At 41.2% G+C, this 23,341-nt stretch overlaps 1 protein-coding gene across 3 annotated transcripts in view; it reads left to right on the top strand.

Annotated features, from left to right (window-relative positions):
- Window positions 1–23,341, top strand: part of magi3a (membrane associated guanylate kinase, WW and PDZ domain containing 3a) — a 90,815-nt gene that overhangs the window by 47,296 nt on the left and 20,178 nt on the right. For all 3 annotated transcript variants that reach the window (XM_086023790.1, XM_086023800.1, XM_086023809.1), the window contains exons 2-7: window positions 10,542–10,658; window positions 15,267–15,386; window positions 20,091–20,297; window positions 21,337–21,505; window positions 22,023–22,102; window positions 23,088–23,145. In XM_086023790.1, the coding sequence (XP_085879916.1) occupies window positions 10,542–10,658; window positions 15,267–15,386; window positions 20,091–20,297; window positions 21,337–21,505; window positions 22,023–22,102; window positions 23,088–23,145 (751 nt within the window). The remainder of the gene's footprint in view (window positions 1–10,541; window positions 10,659–15,266; window positions 15,387–20,090; window positions 20,298–21,336; window positions 21,506–22,022; window positions 22,103–23,087; window positions 23,146–23,341) is intronic.

A 23,341-nucleotide genomic window follows, 5' to 3' on the forward strand; every position in this document is an offset into this window, starting at 1 on the left:
TTGCCGGTTACTCTGAAGAATTACACCAGAATTCTTCATTGTCTGTATGCATTCATGTTTTCCAGTAAGTGTTCACCACATTGAGAAAGTTTGTGTTCAGGACTGTGGTGTGCATCTTTTATCTAGTGTCCCTATTTTTTATTATTTTTTTATTTTTATTTTTTTTACAGAGCATGATGTTAGATCATTGAGTATTCAAACTTAATTTTATCTAACATGCAATAAAGCCTTGAGTCAGCCTATTATCACCAAAGAAAATGAAATACTGACTAAACTTGGGCTTTGTGAAAATACATTTCATATCTGTGTTCCAGAAAAAAAACATTTGTTGTTGCCGTACAAAGGTGTTCAGAGGTTTGTTACTCATTCTCACGTCATCTGCTCGCTGTGCTGTTGTTGTGCGGCCGCTTTTTGAATAAGAGCCCAAAAGGCAGTTTTTCAGATTTGTAATTCAAACACCAGAAAAATAAGTGAAGATCATGTACCAATCCCCATTTATAATTGGTATGAATTTCTTAACCTTAATTCCACGAAAAAAAAATGCTTTTCTTAAGAGGATACAGCAACATAACCATGACAAAAGTCCAGAAATCATCTTAACTAATCGGCTTCTGCACGCAAAACAAAACCGCATCATGTTTGGCATCAACAAAAAAGCTTGGGCTTGACTGCAGCCGTGGATATGACTTCCATTTTTTTGTCCCATATGTTCCTCTTCTTTAAAGAGAAAGTCAACACAAACATATTTTTTTCAAGGATATGTTCTATACAAGCCCTACTGGTTGAAACAATGCATTCTGATAAATATTGCGTTTGTGGAATAAGAGTTAATCCACCCGTTTTTAGCCATCTCTGGGGGCTGCCATTTTATCAATTCTGTCGACTGAAATTGATATCGAAGTTGCTCAGGGCTCAGGTAACACTGCTCAGCTTTAGAAAGCAGGCGAGCTGTGATTGGTCATTACCTGAGCCCTGAGCAGTTGTGATGTCATTTTCAATCAAAAGAAGTGACAAAATGGCTGCACCATGAGATGGCTAAAAAGGTGTGGATTTTGCTGCTTAACTCATATTCCACAAACGCAATATTAATCATATAGCCTTGTTTCTACTAGTGGGCCTGCTGGGAACATATTCTTGAAAAAAATGTGTTTGGGTTGATTTCCTCTTTTAAATCTACAATACGCTATTACAAAAACCAAACAAAAGGCCATTATACAGTCCCTTGTGGTGTAAACAGAACATTGATGTCGCTCGGCTGAAGCTGAAAGGCTGCTTCTGATTGGTCAAAATTAGTTTGTGCATGCCCAGTTTGAAATTCATGCAAAACATCCAAGGACAAAATGGACATATGATGATGATGATATAAGTTATAAATTCTCAAAACAATTTCAAATTTCAAAAATTCATGAATAAAGAAATGGTGACTGGAAAAGAGGTGATATATTTTTATCTATATCTATATCTTTTATCTATTTTTGTCTTCCATCTTGAGTGATTCCGAAAGGAAATAATTCTTAATTTGACACTGTAGAAGCACTTTGGACATTTTCCTGCACACTTCTGCAGATGTTTGATACTTTTTGATAGTTTCTAGGGCATGACTTTTCTGGGATTTGTAGCATGCTTTTACAGCCTACAAATATACAATTCAATGCTTAGTTTTTGTCATCAAAAAATTCATTGCCATCAACTCACTGGATAAAACGTGAATGTTGCTGTAATGCATGCTAATACTAGGATGAAATATGAGGATGTGAGAGCTGGTGAGAGAGGCAGCATATGGGCCATCACATAAAAAAAAGCAAAAGCATTCCCCTGGGTGAGCTTTCCCACAAAGCCTTCTGCTCAGCTGTGCATATTATTAGGATGCACCCTTAAAGCATCACTGACTGCTTAGTAGTCACAGCCTTTTTGAGGTGATGCACAGTCAAACGTCATGTCATGTCATCATGTTGGAAAACAGCGAAAATATTTGTCACCATTACAACCATAATTGAGATTCACGTCAGCATTTACATCCATTAGTTGATGAAACATGCCACATTAGCATGTTTCCATGCCGTGTCTTTCGCATGCATGGTGTTGAATGCTGTCAATGTAAGTGAAATGATTAGAATAATGACAACGGATTTTTTTTTTTTGTTACTGTACCTGATTTTACATGCAACTAGTTCACCCAGTTTTCAATCCCTCTCACTCAATTTTTTTTTACCCCCCTCTAACTGTGTCATCCACTCTTTCTGATCTTCCGATGTCAACGGATGCAAACTTCACATTCTGCCACATAGATATGACAGAATGCATTGTTCTGCTCTTTGATCTCCTTCTCATTAAATCTTGCGCGTGTGTGAGTTGGAGTTGTGATGGATGCAAAGGTTTGTACTGCAACGCTCCGTTTTGAGCACTGGCAGTGACTGTTCAGCAAGCTGCATATATACGGTCGCAGAAATGAAACTCCGTTCCCTTACATTGGAAAGAGTGTTTACAGCTATGGAGAAGAACAAAAGAAAATGGTAGGCTTCAGATACCTCACTATAGAGGCATAATTTGCTAATAAAAATAGCTATGTTACAATTAGAGAGGGGGGCCACAAATCTGAATTGTGTTATAGCGGGTGATTACGTTAATAAATAGTTACTCAGAGAGAGTGAAATAAAATATGTGCATGTGGGAATTGCCACAAAGTCCAAATGTTCATAATTAATTTGAGATGACCTAAATAGATCCCACGGGTGCTCCACAAAGGGAATGTGCTAACTCTGTCATAACAGAAGAATCCATCAGCAATTCTGGAGCCACAAGCCAACATTGTATTTCAAACCGTTAACAACGATGTTGTGGTCCACTCAGTCATGGTCTGAACTGAGGTCAAAGAGAATTAAAATGGAGATATTGTACCGGCAACACAAAATTAACCTTGGCCACTCACCACACAGGGAAAACTTGATTGAAACATTTTACATCATGTGATGAAACCAACAGCTTGGAGATGGGTTAAAATAGAAAAGACAAGCCAGATGGAGTGTTCTCAAGGCACAGCTATTTCAAACAACGGAAGGCTTTGAATGATACAGAGTGCAAAATAGAGCTTCTTTTATTTGACATCCACACGGCCTCCAACCAGCAGAGGAACAATGCAGCAGAAAGGAAACATGGCTGATTGGCTCATTCCAATGCACAAACAGAAATAATCCCACTGCTCCCTTTTCTTATTCTGCTCAGTATTTCCTCCATTTGGGTACCTCACGTGCTATTAGGGCTGGCACTTGCTGTTAGCATCTTGGGGGAACAAATTATAAAATTACAGCGCTGCAGCTCCATTGGGTGCATGGCTTTGTCAGTGCAACCTTGCTTCTGGGTTTCACAATGAAGAATAAACTGTTCATGTACTGATCAGGACATGAATGAACACATTGTTTCCGATAAAGACCAAAATCAGCACTCCTGACACAATCTACCGCTTTAGTATTGGAGCTCTCCTTGTAGCGATACCGAATGATTGAAAGGCTGACTTGAAGCCACTCACAAGAAGTCATGCCATATCACCTATGGCAAAATTCATTTCAGTGCACAGTGACACTTGGTGGTGGTCTCTCCCACGTTTTAAATGCACACTCAAGACAGGTTAAATCAAGCAAAATATGTCTCGTACTCGCTTTCTGTCTTCCCCTAAATTATGGGAGCCATAGATTTTGTTTGTTTAACCCAGTAATGCCTGTTTGTCTGCCACTAACACTTCCAATTTTATCACGTCAAACTTCAATTTACGTTTGCGGTGCCCTTCAAAATTAAATAAATAACAAGGAGTAACATTCCAGTTTTGTTTGTCACCACAATAATAATCCAGGCTACTCTATTCTATCTCGGCTTTCTAAATATGGCCGTCCCCACTACTTCTGCACCTGTTGCCAACAGCACACACAATCAATTACCGTAGAATGAATAAACACTTAATTTAGCGTCTGCTATTTGCGAACTTCAAAAAATCTCAATCTTAGTAAATCACACGCAACACAAATGAACAGGGTGTGCAATCTGTTAGAGTGAACCTGTAATTTAGCACCCACTAATTGGTATATTGGTAAATCAGGTGCTTAGTGTCAAATCCTAAGAAGAGTAGCAGTGGAGGTCCAGCCCAATCATACTGACCACCTGGTGGCCATCATTTAAAGTACATTTCATTTCATTTTGTTTGTTTATTGCATCTTTGTTCAAGTCACAATATGAGTGGATGGAAGCAAAGCCAGTGTGCCATGAGAAAACCCACACAAAACACACACACACAAACTCCAACCAGGGGAATGACCTGAGCTAGCCTGGGCGTTAGGAAATTATCTTCTCGGTTAACCTGCCATGTTCAATTTATATAATTTTGCTTAAAATGATAAATACATCTCTTTCTTAAGACCATTCTGAAGGTGCTAAAGTGAATCAGCCTCTTCCATTTTCTCCCTGACCTCTGCATCTTCCTACTCCAGCTATCTGCAAGTCGCCCCTCACCATATTCATAAATCTCCTTTTTGGTCTTCCTCTTTGCCTCCTACTTCGCGGCTCTATTTCCAGCATTCTTCTTACAATATATCCAGTGTCCCTCCTCTGCACATGTAAAAAACGTCCCAATCTGGCTTTTCTAGCTTTGATTCCCCTGCTAAAACTGTTTAAAAAAAAAAAACAAAAAAAAACAAGAGCAGCATGGTTTTGTTGCGTTTTCTCGCTGGTCTTGCTGGACCATCAGCAAAGCAAAACAGCCAAGATTTTAACAGCTCAACATTCGGTCACTGTAGCTCACTTGGCAGAACGGCTTGCTCAGTGAGCAAAGTGAGTAGCATCTTCACTGCAGCCACCTTGTAGCTCTGTCTCCTGACTTGTGTTCATTGCGACAAGGTTCAAAGCGTACAATATGGCTGGTCTCACTGCCGTCCTATAATCTTTTTCTTTCGCTTGTTTGCGTGTTCTCGTCTGTCACACATTACACTTTTCTCCGCCTGCTCCATCCTGCATGGACTCTCTTCTTTACATCTCTTACGAAATATAGTGATAAATGGAAGTCAAAATGCAGACCAGGGACCAACTTATGTGCAGTGATGTTTAAAGTCCAGACTATAAGAGCTGTGCCATTTTTAATGTAAATTGTTTCTTAGAATTTTAAGACAAAGTGATGAAATGCATCTTTGGATTCCAATGAACTGATTGGTTGCCTGCGTACTGCAGAGAGAGAATGAGATGACATTTTCTGCAGCCCTGATTTGCCAAATACGCCTAACAAGGAGGTAATTTGCAGATGGCAGAGGCATTCTCCTTACCACAGGTGCCAGCATGAAAGGAAAGCCTGATTAGACACCCACCGCTGTCAGCTTTGCTTCCTGTCAGTGAGGAAAAAGCTTTTGTCTTTGCAATAACGTAGACTGCATTTTTTCTTTCATTACGTAGATCTTGCACATGAATTATTCAGTTTGTGTATTTATATTGAACTTTGATTTTATTTATTAAGGGTGTTCTTGTGGAGCAATGCCCTACTTCTGTCGAGGTACTGCTGTGCTAAGCTTGTGATCTTCATCTCAGCTCTGTAGCGAATATGCCTCCGTTTGGACCACATCTTCAGGGCTGGAGACAAGGTTCAGCCAGATGCTATCAAGTCTGCTCCAGCCTCGCTTCAAAACAATCGAATCACCAGTAGACCCCTGCCATTTGACTTAACAAGGACATACTAGGATACAGGAAGACCCAAAATCCTGATAAGGAGCCACTCGTTGTCACCTGAAAACCTCTCCAGACAACGGATGTGGATTCAAACGGCCTTAAAGCAGACTTCATGGAATCTGCGGGAAACCAGAAGGTTCCTCTTTCAAACCCCGATGAACATCGACAGTGCTGGATAAAGACTGACCCCAAGAGGTCGACATGGGAACTGCACCATTGAACTTCCTATGCTTTTGATCAATCAAAATTACCTTGAAATGAAACATAGTTGAATATATGTTTGTGTATTGCCTACTTTGTGTATCCTGCTAACTTTGCATTGATGAATCTGCTTCTCTATGGTAATAATCATTTTCCCGGTCTGGTTTATGGGTGTAGATGTTGGGTTAAACTCATATCTTTGACTCCTAAACTTTAGACGCATTCAGAATGAGATGCTTCCAGCTGAAGTATGACAGTTGATGCCAGTTATAAATTGTGAAATGCACAATGGTTTTTAAACAGGACAATTTAATAGACTCAAATCTAACTTTGTCATGAATTGAGGCTCACCTGAAACCTGAGCTGGAGGAGGGGTGGACACCTCACCCCTTACCCTTTTTCTTAAGGAGATAAAAAGGCCTGGCCTTTGTCTCGCTCTCGCTCTCTCAACTTGACTCTCTCCCAAAAGAATCTCGCCCTCTCCAAAACAGTAGATCCTCCTCCCCAAAGAAACTTCTCAAACTCCCTTTTTCACTTCTCAACTTTTTGATTTTTGGCTGCATTTTTTCGGGCGCGTCAACGCGCCCGAAAACCAACCGCGGTCGACCTGAAAAGCTAAATTGGACCACTCCGAACCTCGTCACCACACACGTGGCAGACGCGCCGGACTCCGGCCCTTGGGCAGCAACCGCTGAAGCAACACACCGGTTCTGTCCCGTTCGGACCCCCGACCCCGCGCCGCAGCCGGTAGGGTAATCTGAGAACCCAACAAAGCTTGATCCCGCTCCAAAATGCCTCCTTCTATTTTTCCGTTTTTTTTTTTTTTCCATTTGCGAACGAGTGAAGGTCCTTCCCCTCTTCGCTCATCACGTGAGCTTCAGCAAATGTAAGTGACTCGCTGAGGCTTTTCACACTGGGTGCATACAAATTGATAGCTGAACGCTAGCAAACTTTGTGCATTTCATCAGGTCCTCCAGCTGGCTCTATAGTCGCCCTTACGCTCACCTATCAGATGTCCTCTTTTTTCCTTTTCCCCCAGTCAATTTGGATGTTTGTTTTCTTAACGTTTTTCTTCATTTATTTAGGCTTGCTATATCGTAGTGTTTTCTTGTATGTTAAAATAGTTAATAAACATTGTCCATATAGAGAAGTCAAGTGTGAATTGTGTGTTTGGGTCAAGGTATTAACCTCTATTTTATTCCAAGAGCTCACAACTTATTTTATTGTAGCACCTTCACATTTTATGACTGATTTAATGAGGTTTTTCGTCAAATTCCCCTCTAAATAACATAAAACTTTGACGTGGTGCCCCTAGAGGCGGGCAGGGGTAATGCAGGCATTGCTTCTGGCCGCTACAAACTATTGAGACTCTTACGAGTGTCCCGTCCCCCATGTTCGCTACAGCTCTAAAAAAAAAAATATCCAGAAGGTTTGGGGGATTGTCCACACGATTTCCCCTTTACTGCTCATCACTTGGTGAAATTGTCCGCACTCATATTAAGCTATGTTTGTGTCGCCTTCATGTTAGAGTGCACTTGTTATTTCCCCTTAAAGTGAGGGAATGTGCTCAGACTCCACCACCGACTCATCATTCATTCAATCATTACCCAGGCAAGAATCAAAAGTCAACACTTTTATGGGTTGCTCAGTAGTAGTCAATATTTAACTAGTTTACAGAATGAGCATACTGTATCTGTGTGATCACTGAGCTCTTCAATTTTTTTGCCATGGCGATTCATTAAAATATTTCTATTCCAGGCTTTATCTAGTTGCTTTAGGATATTGACTTTAGGACCACACAACTAGGCTTGATATATGTTCTTCATGGGTCTGTTACCTTGCACTTTCATAACATAAACTTTTGCCTCATTGTGCCACATCTTTTGTGTTTTCCTCATTAGCATTATATTGTAAGCAAAACAAAAAAGCCTAAGCAAAAACCCTGTATCTTCAGTACATAAGTTGACTTTTTTTTTTTTTTCTGCAAGAAAGTTTACATGAGCCTACACCCTTATCCTCATGGGGGCAGCAATAGTTTAGATAGCAGTTAAAATAGGAATACATTTGCAATTGCAAATACAATTGCATTCATACTGTATATCTGCATATACATTGTATACAATGTACAACTATACAAAAAAAAAGAAAGCTTTTCACTGGCGTTGTACATACTTTTACAACTATTTAAACAACGTCCCAACATGAGTACTAGCAAAAAATAAATAAATAAGATTTTTTAAAAAACAATATCAGTTTGAACATTAAATACCTTGTCGTATATTGTCATCAATTGAATACAAGTGGAAAAGATTTGCAAACCAATGTATTCTGTTTTGTTACGTTTCACACACTTCATATATATATATATATATATATATATATATATATATATATATATATATATATATATATATATATTCCTGTTGATGTATATTCATATTTATATTCCTATTCATACAGTATACAATACACACTCACATGCACACACGCATGTATTAGGGAACCTTGTAGTATAGTTTAGTATTATAATTTATTCATTTAAGTTCATCATCGTCATTATTATTAAACACTAACTTGATTCATACAGTATACAGTACACACTCACATGCACTCACACACTTATTAGGAAACCTAATAGTTCAATTTAGTATTATGATTATTATAATTTATTAGACTCATTTAAGTTCATCATCGGCGTTATTATTAAACACTAATGTGATTCATACATGACTTAATAAGGGAGACTTGGGAAAGAGAGAGGGTAAATCAAACGGTTAAAAGGCAAATACTGCAGTGTGGAAATGGAGGAGGGGAGGTGGGACTCACTTGATTGGTATTTCTGAAAGTGATCTTAAACAGAGGTGCGAGCAGTCTGCTCGGGATCCACCTGGGATGATAAGCATCTGCAGCGAGAAAGGCAAAGGTGGGAGATGGAGCGGTAAAATAATGATGAGAGGAAGATCAGGACAGACCACGTTTCTATGTATCACCATTTCTCTTGTGTGCCAACAAAAGCCCTCATCCCTGCCCTCCCTCTGTTTTTAATGATTCCCCACCCCTCAAACCCAATGGTATTTGTCTAATAGGCAAATGACAAAGCACAAAGACTTCTTTTGTGTCCCACATGCCTCAAACTATGACCCTGGTAGGCCAGCGATGATGCTGCCATGTAAGTTAGCCGGAAGCTCAGAGGTACCGCTCCCTCTCTTTTTCTCTGCCTCTCTCTGTCTGTGGAGATATGATGTAGCACACTAACACAAACTGACAGGCGGGCCACAAAGACTGCCCTGTTCTGTGCACTAGAGTTGGAGTTGGCTTTAGACAGGGGAGGTGATTTGCATGCCTTTGCGTTTGAGAGATTGATTTGGTCGACCCTATGGGGCGTCTACCCTCTGCGCTCCCATGGTGGCAATTAGTAACCTCTACTGTTACGACTGATTCCAGCTGATTGTTTCTGGGGGGTGGGGGGGTTTCCTGGACATGCCAAGGATCTGCATTGTTTTTTCGTTTTTTAGTTTGAATTTCTTCCACATTTCGCCTTCTGGGAACGCAGACCGCAGGCTTGTGGTTTCTGATGTGCAACGTGCATTGAGACCCAGCTTATATTCCCTTGACCTAAATTCCTCACTCGCATTGTTCTGGTGAAAAGTCCAAAGAGTTGCATAACAGTGAGCTGTGTGTCTATTGGCCCAGCTATACCACAGTTACTAGACTGTTTCACTGAAGAAGCAGGCACACGAGTTGTTTCAAAGTCCAGATGAAATATTATTTCCTCATGGCTGCACCAAAGCCAACCAGCATTCTTGAACAGACAAATGTTGAGTAACAAGCATTTCCTCATGAATGTTACCCTTGTTTGCTGAGTTTGAACTCACTCTAGAGTCACTGTTTTTCTTCCACTGAACCAAATGTGTTCTTCGGTTATTCCTTCTGAAATTGAATCTTCTAAAAACAACTATAGTTTAGCTTTCTCAGTAGACTCACTGGAAGGTTGTTTCACGTTCTTACTTTTGTACATGTTAAATGTTAAACTTGTCTGATTACAATTTTGAACGTTTCATATTGGCAGTTACTACATGGGTTAGGTTACAGAGGTTTGGTTTGGAATTGGATCTCAGTCCACTATGTCCGTTGTGGTTTCTTCTCAGTTAATTCTGATTACACAGTTACACAAGTTACACAATATTTTAGTGCTTGTACAAGGTAATTATATCCAGTTTGTTTAACAATATGTTCATTACTGTGGTTATAGTTTGCAGTGCTGTTGCACTATACTGCAAAATGAGAGCTGTGGGTAATTTCAGTTACCTCGATTAGTTCCATGAATCAAAACTATGTGGAACAGCTCTCAGTATAATTTGTAAATTAATTAATAGTTCTCTTACAGTGTCTATCAATAATTGAACATTATTATCTTTCTAAATGTAGGATATTTGATACAGCTCTTGTGTATATTATAGTGTGCAAGTGGTCATAAGGTCGTGGCTGGTTAGCGTATAGATACACTTGTGTGTATAGCCATATCTTTACCAGTCACGAACATTCAAAGTTGTGGCGTTTTTTTTCTACTTCAATAAAAAAAATATAAAAAAATATATAGAGATGTCTTTTTGTACTGAAATATGGTCTTTTTCTCCCAGGGAAGGTGCTGAATGCTGATTTGCATCACTACCTCAGTCTGCAGTTCCAGAAGGGGTCCCTGGATCACAAGCTTCAGCAGGTGATCAGGGACAACTTGTACCTGCGCACTATTCCCTGTGAGTAGTAGAGAAATCATTGTAATTGCAACTTTTTTGCCATTTTAGCAATCTATAATATTTGTGGGCCAGCCAAGATACCCCTCACCTTGCTGCCCATAGGTCAACAATTCGAACATTCTGCCCGGCTTACAAGTGATTTCTTATCTAGTTGGGAACGTAACATTCAAATTAGTCAACATCCAGCAACAACGAGGTATCAACAAGCAAATGTTAGCCCTGGGCGGTAACTTGGCTTGCTGTTGTGGTTTTGCTTCAAATGAATTGTAGATGTCTGGCTCCAGTAGTCCAGCCTGCTAGTCGACACTAGCATGAGCCTAAGGAGCATAGCGAAAGGTTGTAGAAGCATGACTTCCTACTTCACCAGACAGCCTGAAGCCTTATTAAATGTTTTGCTTGGCGCTTATAAAGATGACAGGAGCTGAACTGTGCCAGTGGTCCGGAGCCACCAGGTAATCCATCACATCTTGGCAGAATCCCAAACTCCATCCTCAGTGTCAGCCACATCTCACCTTTTATACTGTATATCCTTCATGAATGTGCAATCCACACTACATCTAATTGGAAAATAATAAACAAAGAGAAATCGAATAAATGTAGAAATGGTGTACCTTGAAGCTCATCTTTTAAGCAGAGATGATAATAAAATGTACTAAAGGCCCATTTCTTGGCACTCAAGGACGCTGTACAAAATATTACATTACATTAAAAGAAGCAACAATAAAATAAATGAATTAAAGACAAACAAAAAAAACAGATCAAATGCTATTAGGTTGAAAATGCTGTTTAACTGTTTTAAATTTAAGATGTTGGTTTTTTTTTACTTGTGATTTGAAATGAATGAAAGAATATATGTTTCTGAACTAATATTTTGGTAATCGGATATACTATTGAAAGTTTGAATAATCTAGTGTTCAGATAAAATAAAAATACATGTATTTGCTTGGTTAAATAACAATTATAAATGCATATGATAAAATAACACATTTCACTTAATGTACATTTTCATTTTTAGTTACGCATTATTTTTTTCCCCTAAATTTAAACTGTGGACATTAGTACATTAGTAGACGAAGTGACATCGGAACCAGAGTAGCGATTTTGACGGCTAAAACAGCAAATTTGAGTAAGCCTGGTTTGTTAAAAATGTATCAGTAGGAACTGCCACAGTGTCAGGCTGTCGGCATTAAAGTGTGCATAGTCATTTTCGGCAATTAAAATGCCTTTGTAGTAGAAAGTAGTCCTGCGGCTCTTTCCCGCCTACTCCCTTCACGGCTAGCCGCTAACGCTGGGAACAGGTGCTGCATTCTACAATGTCACCGTAATTAATTCACGTTTTTTTTAGCAGCCTTAGTTAGTGATTGAACATGATTTCCGGATGACTTTATGTTGGCATTAATGGCAAAAGTTTGTGATGACTAGTGATGTAATGACTAATCGAAACCGATTAATCGATTCGATTAATCAAATATCGAGTGGATTAAATTCATCTAAAAAATAATGTCTTGAAATGTTTTTTCATTCTAGATGCATAACACATTTTGAATGAGGAGATCAAATGATGCTTTTATGCCAAACATCACTGCGTATTGCGTTTGTGGATGGCTGCAGAACCACACTAGTGCACAGAGACAAGTATGGTAGCAATTTTTTAAAAATCGAATCGAATCGAAAATCGGGAACTGAAAATCAAAAATTGAATCGAATCGGGGCTTGAGTGAATCTTTACATCCCTAGTGATGACAACACTTGAACTGGCCTCCAATTCCAACAGTCAGGAAGACTGTTGTCAAGTTTTTGGTGGTGTGTTACCATTATGCATAGCATCGCTACAGCTGGCTTGAATGTCTTCCTGACCATGCACATAAAACTAATCTACCTGAGGCAGAAAAAAATCCACAAACATTTTTTTAATCAAGGTAGTAGGCACTCATATTACTCGAGGACTTGTTTCACCCCTTGTGGTAGTGAACTGCAGGTATTGGGAGCAGAACGGCTGAATGCTCTGCTCCCCATAGTGGTGAGACAGGAGGAGGTGACAGACAAGTGAACGGAGGAAGAGGATCTGAGGGAGCAGTAGGGAGTGAGGACATCAGACAGGTATGGGGGAGGAGTTTGTGGACAGCCTTGAATGCAAACAGGAGGATTTTGAATTGGATGTGGAACAGAGCTGGGAGACCAGTGGAGCTGCAGGAGGACAAGGGTGATGTGTTTGATGCAGGGGGTGGGATTTATGATGCAGGCAGCTGAATTCTGGACCAGTTGAAGTTTATATGGAGATGCAATAATCCAGTCGGGAGGTGACAAGACTGTGCGGCAGTATCGGGGGGGGGGGGGGGGGGTCAGGGAGGGCGAAGGCGGTTGATGTCACATAGTTGGAAGTAGGCGGACTGGGTAAAGTTATTCATGTGGGATTGGAAGGACAGTGCGCTGTCAAGGATGACAGCCAGACTCTTAACCTGGGCGGGGGGACGGTGAGTAGTTGTCGATGCTGAGGGTGAAGCTGTCAGTTTTGGAAAGAGTAGACTTGGTGCGGATGAGGAGAACCAAAGTTTTGTGTTGCACCAGGTTTTTATTTCAGAGATGTAATCGGCAAGGGAGGTGGGTGGTAACTTGAACAAAATACTTGCGGCTAGGTAGCGCATGACTGGTGCTAACTCCACTACTCCTTCCCAAATAAGGAGCAGGGCATTTTGGGCGTTAAAAGACACACAAATATACACATAGGTGAGATTTTTTTGGGTATTTTTAGCACGTTCCTGGAGTCTAGTTCTCAGCAAGTGAATAAAGACAGGATTTTCACTGTATATCCTGTATGGCAGGGGTCACCAACGTGGTGCCCGCAGACACCAAGTAGCCCGCGAGGACTACATGAGTAGCCCACAAGGCTGTTCTAAAAGAGCGCACAGAGGTGATTGCAGTAACTGTTGCTAACTAAAGCACATGGCAGGATTTTAAAATTATCGTCCGGCTTCACCACACGTGACTAGAAAAAATCACGTGTATTACAGTTTTGAACGTACCGTGTGTGGTGTGCATTCACACGGCAAGATCAACACATCACTCACGAACCACATTCATTCACAGATATTCTCACGTCAAACGGAAAATCTCGCTAAACTCCTCGAGATTAAACGAGACTTCGGAGTGAACAAACATGGGCGATGAAAAGGCAGAAGGGGTCTCACTCAGGTCGTGTCCTGACGGTCACGCTAGTTTGCGAAATATTTTTGTGGAAAAAAAGTGACACAAAAAGAAAAGACTTTGGACCGTCCTACGATTGTCAGGATGAGAGGTTCGGGGCGAGAATCGGACCGATTATTCTGCTGCGTGAACCAGACTTAAGATGTCCTTGTACAAGCGCACACAATGCAATGCCCAATTTTTTTTTTTCCCCTCACTTTTCGTTAACAACTCAACCTAAGCACACATCTATTATTTTGCTCTATTACTGCAAGAGATGAAAATGTGAAATATTAAGAAATCCATTTGTCCAGACTTAACCATCACATCTGCATGTAAGGGACTGGATAATAACATAGTAAGACATATATGATGACTAATAAAACTGATTTATCTCCAGGTTCACTGCGTTAGTTGAATTGAGTTGAAAAATGTTCCCTTTTTGCCGTTCTGCTCACCTCTCCCTATTGCTGTCAGCCAGAATAAACCGTTGTCCCTTTCGCAAACTGAGCTGTTTTAGAAGTGATGGCCCACAGCGGCATCAGGATGAATGTTGGGGCAGAAAGAAAATGAAGAATGAGGACATTAAATGCAAAGTTAAATTCCCTCATGTGTGCAAAGCAGCCAGATAGCAGAGCGACTTGGCTGAGGCTCTGTAAAAGCCCTGATTACAGCTGAAATGATGCTAAGCAGAGTTGGCGCGTTAAGAAGCGTGAAGTCTTTTCCATAACAATGTGTTTGCAGCATCTCTAATATGAGAGCATCATCAAGGCAATAAATGCTACTTTCGTAATGAGAGGCAGCAGTTTGGGAGCATTGTTATTTTGTGAACGTAACTGCAGGGATGTTAAGGCCCGGGACTAGACACATCACCTTGTATTTTAGGTGGAGGAAGTTATTTTGAGATGTCGATTTAAAGTGGAGAAAAGCGAGACATTTTTAGCTTTGAACAGTTGCTTCAACATGTCTCATATTGACATTAACAGCCGCTAGCATTCGCTGTCATGGATTTTTTTTTTTTTTTTTTTTTTTACTCACAGAACTTTATAACAAGTGGGAACAAATCTTCCCGAATGCTTTCGAATTTTTTTTTCCTGTAAGGCAGGAAAAGGAGGGGCCATATGGGTTTTGAAAATGTCAAAACCTTTGAAATGTTTTCTGATATTTACTGTAATTTACACTACCATTTATTGAAAAAGTACACGTCTTTTTTTTTAAGTGTTTCTCAGACTTTGGATAGTTTTATAATACTGTATTTGAGACGAATAGCATTTTGTTAGACAGATTATTTCCCTCCATTTCGTCCAAGATTTACTGTATTCTCCCAAGCCTATTGGAGGTCACATCCCCGCAGCCAAGTGTTGGATCCGGAGCATCTCCACTATTTTTCTGGCCGGTTCTCCTAAATTGCGCTCTTGTTGGCAGGTACAACTCGGCAGCCAAGAGAGGGGGAAGTTCCTGGAGTGGACTACAACTTCATCAGTGTGGAAGAGTTCCGTAACCTGGAAGAATGTGGACTGCTGCTTGAAAGTGGAACCTATGATGGTATTTAGCAAACATAACACACACTACACAGTAAGTGTATTCTGATGGAAAACCTGGCAAAATGTCTCTAATCCTATCCAGATTGGCTTTTTATTTGACAAGAATTCAGAATTGTATATTTTCTTATTTTAACTCTGAAAGATTTTTGTTTTTGTCCAGAATATATTGGTGTACTGTCAAAACAACAACATTTGTTTTGACGATTTGTCCTCTGCATGCAATGAACTGTGAACTAAAAAAAAAGGAATTCGGTGGCTTGGTGAAAATAATACTCTCGCTTTTCCTGTCATTATGGACGCTCAGGTTACTTTTTTCTATTGTAAAATTCTGACGCCATCACTTTGTCATTATGGTAACACAAAGACATGCTCACGTTGGCAGACCCAACAGTAGAGGATTGTTGTTGTGTGCTGGATTAGCAGTTACTCAACTGCATGTGGTAGCAAAAAAAAAAAATGTTGATTTCAACCTGGGTGTTAAACGACGATAATTAGTGTGTTTAAGGTGTTTTGATCCAAACATACCAAACACATTTTTTGGTGAAATTTGCTATTGTTGATACCCTTTTGTGATAAGATTTGGACTAATCATATGAGATGTAGAGAATGGTTTGTACATGTTATCCCAACTGTATACATGTAGTCAAGGTTACAACAAAGGTATTCATTCTCTTGCCAAGTCGTGCACCATCATATTGTCTCGCAACAGCTTATAAATGTGAAACAAGCCAAGGTGATATGCACCGAGGTGATTTGCACGGCGGTATGGGTGCTATGTGATGTGGCTGTCCGCTCTCTGTCCCGAATGGGCGCCAGCTGACCGACCCTTCAACCCTGAAGCCGTAAACCGGTCAGCAAGATGAGGAATAGAGTTGCTCCGCCCTTCCGTTGATAATGCAGCACAAGCAGCCTTATATCGATACCCGACATTCACAAGCTCCCAGAAGTTTAATTATAACCTCTAAATGTCAATACTGAGACGGAGGTTTTATAACCCGAAACAGCAAAAAGGGGGACAAAAATGAGAGATGAGTGTAATATAATTGACCAAAGAATTGCTGAGCCTCACAGTGTCAACGTATATACACTGTATTTTACAGCACTTTGGACAGAAAAGTTGTGAAAACTGTGTTGTATAAATTCAATTGTGTGTGTGGCTGGCGACCAGTTCAGAGTGTACCCCACCTCTCGCCCAATGACAGCTGGGATAGGGTCCAACACACCTCTGGCCCGATAAGAGGTTCAGAGAATGGATGGATGGATAAGTGAAATTGACCATGACCATGTTTGCATTATTCACCATAGAGGTAGCGCTTAAATGGATTAGATTCCTTTAGGTAAAACAGATGTTTTGCTTCTGTTATGACTGGTTGTTTACGTGTTGTATCAGTTGCTCTGCAGATGTTATGGTCCTTTTATTCTTTGGCCGTTATGATGTCATATAGGCCTGAAGTCTTACAGTTTAAAAGTGTGAGTTACACGCTGACAGTACGTCAAACCTACTTTGAGTGAGGATGCAAACTCTCTTCCAGTCCTGATCTCTGTTGTTACTTTGTGTTTTTGTTGATAAAGACTTTTTACTCTTCAACTTCCATGTCATATCTGCGTATGGGTCCAAATCCCGATCCTCACATGACATGACACCTATCAAAAATCCCCACACTGGCTATGGTCAGGAATATCGATGTTGAAGCTGCGGGAACATAGACTTTTTCAAATAACCTACAGTATAACCTTCAAAATGATCACTAGAAACATCCTGTACAAATGTTATTTACAAAAAACAATGTTGTAATTTTTTTATGTTGCCTTTTTCCTATAATTGGATTTCCACAATGGACCTATAAAAAAAAATAAGACACTATATTCCAATGATTTGGACATGTGATAAAAATGGTAAATATTTAAAGATATATACTGGCGTTTTTGATACATCACGGGCCAGTGGGCTCTTATAATGATGCAGTGGAGATATTTCTTTTATTAAATGGCAGCGGCAACAACGATAGTCTACTCCACGGTTATTGTCCACGCTTGTGTGTCTGGGAGGGACGGTTGGTCAGAAAATGAAGACGATAAAATCCTTGTTTTAATACAAACAAAGGCTCATCCTCCCCCTGACAATCATGAACTTCGCTGGAAATGTAATTTTCCACCCCACTGTTTTGCTGCTCCACAAAGCCCAAAACTGTTTCTAAATAGGACGAGTGTTTTGTGTTACAGACTTTGTAGCGTCATTAGGCAAAGCTGCATTGCTGTTTATTAGATAGAAATAGGGCAGCGTGCCAAAAGTCACAGAATTGGGAGGGTACCGAGGTGCTGTGCTGGCAACCGCTAACAACTTAAGAGGCAACAAAAGGGATTCTCTTTATGGCAAATAGACAAGCACCAAATAAAAAAGAAAGTAAAGTGTCGACTGTCAAGGGTAGTATTGTGAGTGCGATGTCCCCGAATGCTCCCTGATTGGGAGCAGAGGAATGCAGGGTTGGAAAAGGTAACTCAAGCTAGACCACAGCCGCCATACATGCCAAACGGTGTAACAGCTCTTTGCCAAAGCACAGAAAGCAAGATTGCCACAGATCACAGATCACATGTCTCAGGCTGTGGCAATCACAATCAGAGCCTGGGCAGACTGGGCACTGCCCCAGAGAGCCGAGCTCCATCCTCAATGATTAATGAGGGTACTGACTGTGGCTGGCAAGGAGATAAACGCAAATGTGTTTGGGGAGGTTAATCGGGAAGGCCAATAATAAATCTCTTCAGAGAACAGCAATTTTATTTGTGGCTGAAACACTGCCATTTGTTGATTTATAATGATTCATCCTGTCAATGTTTGAAATTGTGTCTACGGTATCTTTCCTCTCAAGTTTCCATGTGCTCGGTTCCAAATTGTGAGACCCTTGTCAGAGATGTTCTGTGCTGTTCTGCAGATGGCAGGTTTCCCATCCATATATTTAGCACACTGCATATCCTGTACAGCAGTCATGTCCAAAGTCCGGCCCGGGGGCCAAATGCGGCCCGCGCTCAAATTTTATTCGGCCCACACCCTATGTCAAAGAATTAATAATGTCCAGCCCGCCCGTAGCCCAGTTGACAATCTTATTAAATACACCCTAAATGCAATTTCTCGATTTTATTTTATTTTGTTTCATTTTATCGATAACACAATCCTTTAATACAAACGTAATGATTTTCAAAGCTCCTTCCACAATACAGTACTGTATGTGTTTTGGTAGCCTCTGCACTGTGCGTGGTAGTGAGTCAGTGAGTTGCCAGGTTTCTGTGAAAGACACAAAAAAAAGTCACACTGTTGAAAATGCGGATTTTTAATTATAAATAGAATCACTTGTCACGTCAAGAAGTCAGTTCTCGCCAAGCAAGTTGCAAGTCCCTAAATTGGTGACTGGAGGCAAGTCATGTGACTCGATCCCCACACCTTTCATATAACATGCATCATTTTGGCTTCATTGTGGGTTTGTCCCACTAAACAAAACTCTCAGTAGAGGCACTCTTTCCTTAAGTTACATGATTAACTGTTCGTATTTGAATCACAGGAAGCAAAAGTAAACAAAGAGTCTCAAGGGGTTCCAGCTAATTTCACAAAGCTTCTAAAAACACTGACTCCTCAAAGACAGTAAACTCATTAAATCAGTAAAAACAACTAGCCTGCAGACTCTTTAGACTCTCAGGTTGTATGGTTTTGGACTGCTCTACAAACCACCGCTTAAAGATGTCCTTAAGCTACCATTTGCATTGTGACTAATGAGCTCAGTAACATTAGCACAGCATCCATCTTAGGGCAGTCACAGTCCCTTATCTCCTCGGTGTCCCCATGCACCTTTTATTGCTGAGCATGATACAATACAGTAGTACCGTCATGATAAATAAAACCTTTACAAAATGTTTATGCCGCGATCAATCCCTGTTCAAGTGTGACAGGTGCAAAAACTGATGCTTGTGTGTGGATGCCCCTTCTGGTCTCATTTTACATTTACAGTATGGCAAAGAGCTCCTTGAACATACAAGTAGCTTTGTATCCCCCCTATCTTTCTGTTTCCTCATCTTAACAGGTCAGCCTTCTCCAATGTTATATTTGAGAAAGGATGAAAATGAGTGGTGCTCTTGCTGTATTACTGTGCACACTCGCTCTGTGCAGTTAGCGCTGCACTGCCTTGGGCGCTAACATGACAGAAAAGGCTGATGGATTTAAAGGGGAGATCTCATGCTTTAACAACTTTCTTTTTAATAAACATTGAATCCATCGCTTCTTTGTTCTTTACAGAGTCAAATAGCATTGTAATAGGCTAACATTTACATAACATGCGCACTGGAGTGATACAGTAGCTTGTAATGCATCGCTTTGGAAAGACAGAAATGCACATTTAAAGTGAAATGATTGGCTTTTATGAAGATTGCGTGACAATATGTTTTGTCATAGAATTTATTGGAAGGTAATTGCAGTATATTCAAATTTTAGTTTTGAGAATTTGACACAACAGAGACCACTATAAACTGGACAAATAGCTTCTTTTTTTTTTTTTTTAATCAAAAAGCAAAAGCGAGACTTGTAGCCTACCATTATCCTGGGGTTGCAATTCTAAAAGTGGGATGGTAAAAATGCAAGAGGTGTGACTCATCGATGACATCAGGATAATCTAGTAGGTGACAATTATGTGGATCTATCATTCAAATTTGATTTTTCCAGGTAACTACTATGGAACGCCTAAACCGCCTGCCGAGCCGAGCCCTGTACAGCCGGACTTGGTGGACCAGGCTTTGTTTGATGAGGATTTTGACAATGAAGTCCAACGAAAGCGCACAACCTCAGTCAGCAAGATGGACAGGAAGGACAGTGCAGCCCCAGAGGAGGAGGATGACGAGGAGAGGCCTCCAATGGTCAATGGTCAAGCTGGTAAGACAAACACTGACTTTTGTTCTAACTATAATATCGAGCAACATATTACACAGTGTCGGAAGACTTGTTGATGTGTGAAAAGTACTATGCCACATGCAGGAGATAATGACACAGATGTGGACACCTAACCAAGGTAAATAGGCAATCGCCAGTCATTTACTGCCCTGTTTAGATTGTGCATCTATACATATACTGTATATATAAGATGGCTCGGTATACGGAGACCTGCAGGGGGTTGGGAAAAGGTAATTGAGCATGTAGCAGCTCATCCCATTTTGCAAGATACACATCATCAGTGTTGCCCTGGGTGGTCAGGAAAGTAAAGTGGAGCCTACTGCAACAAAGGATGGAGAAGGGGCACATTGCACCGACGTTGGCATTGACTCCTGCTTTGTCTCAAGCCAATGAATTTACCTGCACTCCACGTCATTTATACCTACTGTGCGTGTAGAATCCTCTGTGTTTTTTGTTGTTAAAATGAGGCCAAAATGCCCGCAAAGCGTTTTTTTGTCATGTTTCATCATTGTCATTCAATCCCAGCGCATATGCAAACAGAGCAATCAATGAGCCGATGAAGCTGCCCAGATGAAAACCTGCAGATAGGAGCCACACTCGCAAATGATACGAACAGAGTCGGGATGCGATGCCCTGGGCCGGGCTGAAACGTTGGTCAGCTCTGCTATTGCCCGGGAGGCACTTCCTAGTATATCACTGCTGACGTGCAAATTCTATGGCAATTGCTACACTCTTCTCTGTGTACTCTCTCTGCCTGCCCCATCTCTCTCTCTCTCTCGCTCTCTCACTCTCTCTACCCTTTCCTCTTTTGGTGGGATGCAACCATCCGCCCAGTGTGCAGTCGAAGAGCAACTTGAGCGGCAGCAGGGCACCATGCAAGAAGCCCAAAGGAGATCCAATGGTTCCACATTCTCACCTCCCGTCTCCTTCTCTTTCTACCACCTCCCGTACCCCTATTCCCATCCACTTCCCCTTTCTGTCTCTGTGCCGGTGTCCCTGGCGGCATGTCGGGCCGCTGCAGACCACAAGGACAAGGCGGATTGGAGGAAGTCAGTGCCCAGCTACAATCAGTCAGCTGCGGCCATGGACCTGCGAGCATGGAGTGCCATGGCACAGGACGATAGTCAGGAGCCCCTGCCAAAGAACTGGGAAATGGCCTACACAGAGACCGGCATGGTCTATTTTATAGAGTGAGTAGCCTTAACACTGTCTGGCTTTGGTCTAATTGCTCCCCCATCGCATGAGCTCCCAGCAGTCGCCTGACTCCTCTTAGCCCAATTTTTCTGAAACATAATCCAAAAATACTCACCCAAGTCACCTTTATTTACATCACAATAAGCCAGATCAGTTCTGGTCGCACTTCCCTGCATCAGTCTGGTGAAGGTGTCTGCAGGCTTAGCACTTGTTTTACTTTCAGTTGCCCTGCGGCGGATGTTTTTTGGCTGGCAGGGCCACATCGTTTTCGTTTGCTCTTTTACTTGTGCCTCAAAGTGTTCTCGGGTTAACGATTACAACAGCATTCTGAATACTCTGTATGAAGATGTATGTGTGTATCATTTTTCAATGAGCCTTTAAATCTCTTAGCTTCCAAGAACTGCTGATATAGCTCTCGGGTAATACAAGTATGGTGTTGCTAATTGCTTAATCGTCTCATTATCTTTTTAATGATCTTGACAAAGCCTGAAGATGAATTTTGTCTTTGTGCAGCCATAACAGCAAAACCACAACCTGGCTGGACCCGCGGCTCGCCAAGAAGGCCAAAGCTCCTGAGAAATGCGAAGAAGGAGGTGAGACATCATTTGGCAGATAGCTTCAGGTTTCATCCTGGCTCAAATTGATTCGCTCATTATTGCTGATTTAGCAAGTATGTTTACAGAGTATTTATTGTATTTTTCAGACTACACTCCTGAGTATGTCGTACTAGTAAAAAAGAAAAAAAAAGCATCATTAAAGGGGGAACGGAGAACTAGAGTCAAAGGCTGACCAATGTGATGTCTGCCATCCACTGTTGAGCAACAGCATTACAACTCAAAATTAAAATGGAGAAAGAATAATAGCTAAAATTCATTCCAAAAAAATTACTGCATGAGCCAGTCTAAGTGTTGGGTGTGGGCCACCAGTTGCCTATCCCTGCGCCAGGATATTGCAGTACCTTAATTGCTCAATTTTTCTTCCCACTTCACTCACACGGTGGTGTAGCAAGCGACAACCTGTAGCTCCAAAAAAAATCTAGGTTGGGACACTTATCAGTCAAGGTACTCCGGCACTGCATGTACAGTGTGCTTGCTTACTCTCATTTACATCAGGAAGAATTAGGCAAATTAGGTGATGCCATGATAGAACAACTCGTCGGGAATTCTTGGCTAGCCAGTGTCTACTGGTACTTTCTTTACCGAGGAGTTGGCAACACTGCGCGGACAGCAAATGAACAATGGAGCAAGCGTTTTCTTCACAGGTGAATCTGCTCCCACCAAAGGCTTGTGGAGTACATGCAGAGCGCTCATCATTGCGCCATCAAGGCAATTCCTCCAAGGACTCTCTTGCATCTGTTTTGTAACTCACTAGCAGGAGCTTGAGATGATACTCACGTACACACCTCCTGAAACAAAGACTACTATTTTTCTGGCTGTAACAACTCAGCCTTTCTCGCTCCTATCACTCCACGCTTCATCCGTCATTTGAAAACGCGGCAAAGAAAACAAGCAATCTATCCCCATGGTGAAGTCCATGACGTCCTCACTTGTGATTTTCTCTCGTTTTCCTTCTCCCTAGAGTTGCCCTACGGCTGGGAGAGGATCGAAGACCCCCAGTATGGCACCTACTACGTAGAGTGAGTAAACATCTCCTATTCGAGTGGTAGAGGCAACCCGAAGGGGACGTTGAAAATGGAGGTGTGATAAGAGGTGACACAATGCGTGGCTGTCGAGTGATGCTGAATAGACTCAATCAGCAGCTTTGATCTATAGCACATATTTAGCACCATCAAGGCCAAGGCTCAGATGAGTTGGATGCAGATGATGTGATGC

Source organism: Filicampus tigris, chromosome 1 (genome assembly GCF_054856515.1).
Source record: "Filicampus tigris isolate MCC_2025a chromosome 1, RoL_Ftig_1.0, whole genome shotgun sequence".
Classification (NCBI taxonomy): Eukaryota; Metazoa; Chordata; class Actinopteri; order Syngnathiformes; family Syngnathidae; genus Filicampus; species Filicampus tigris.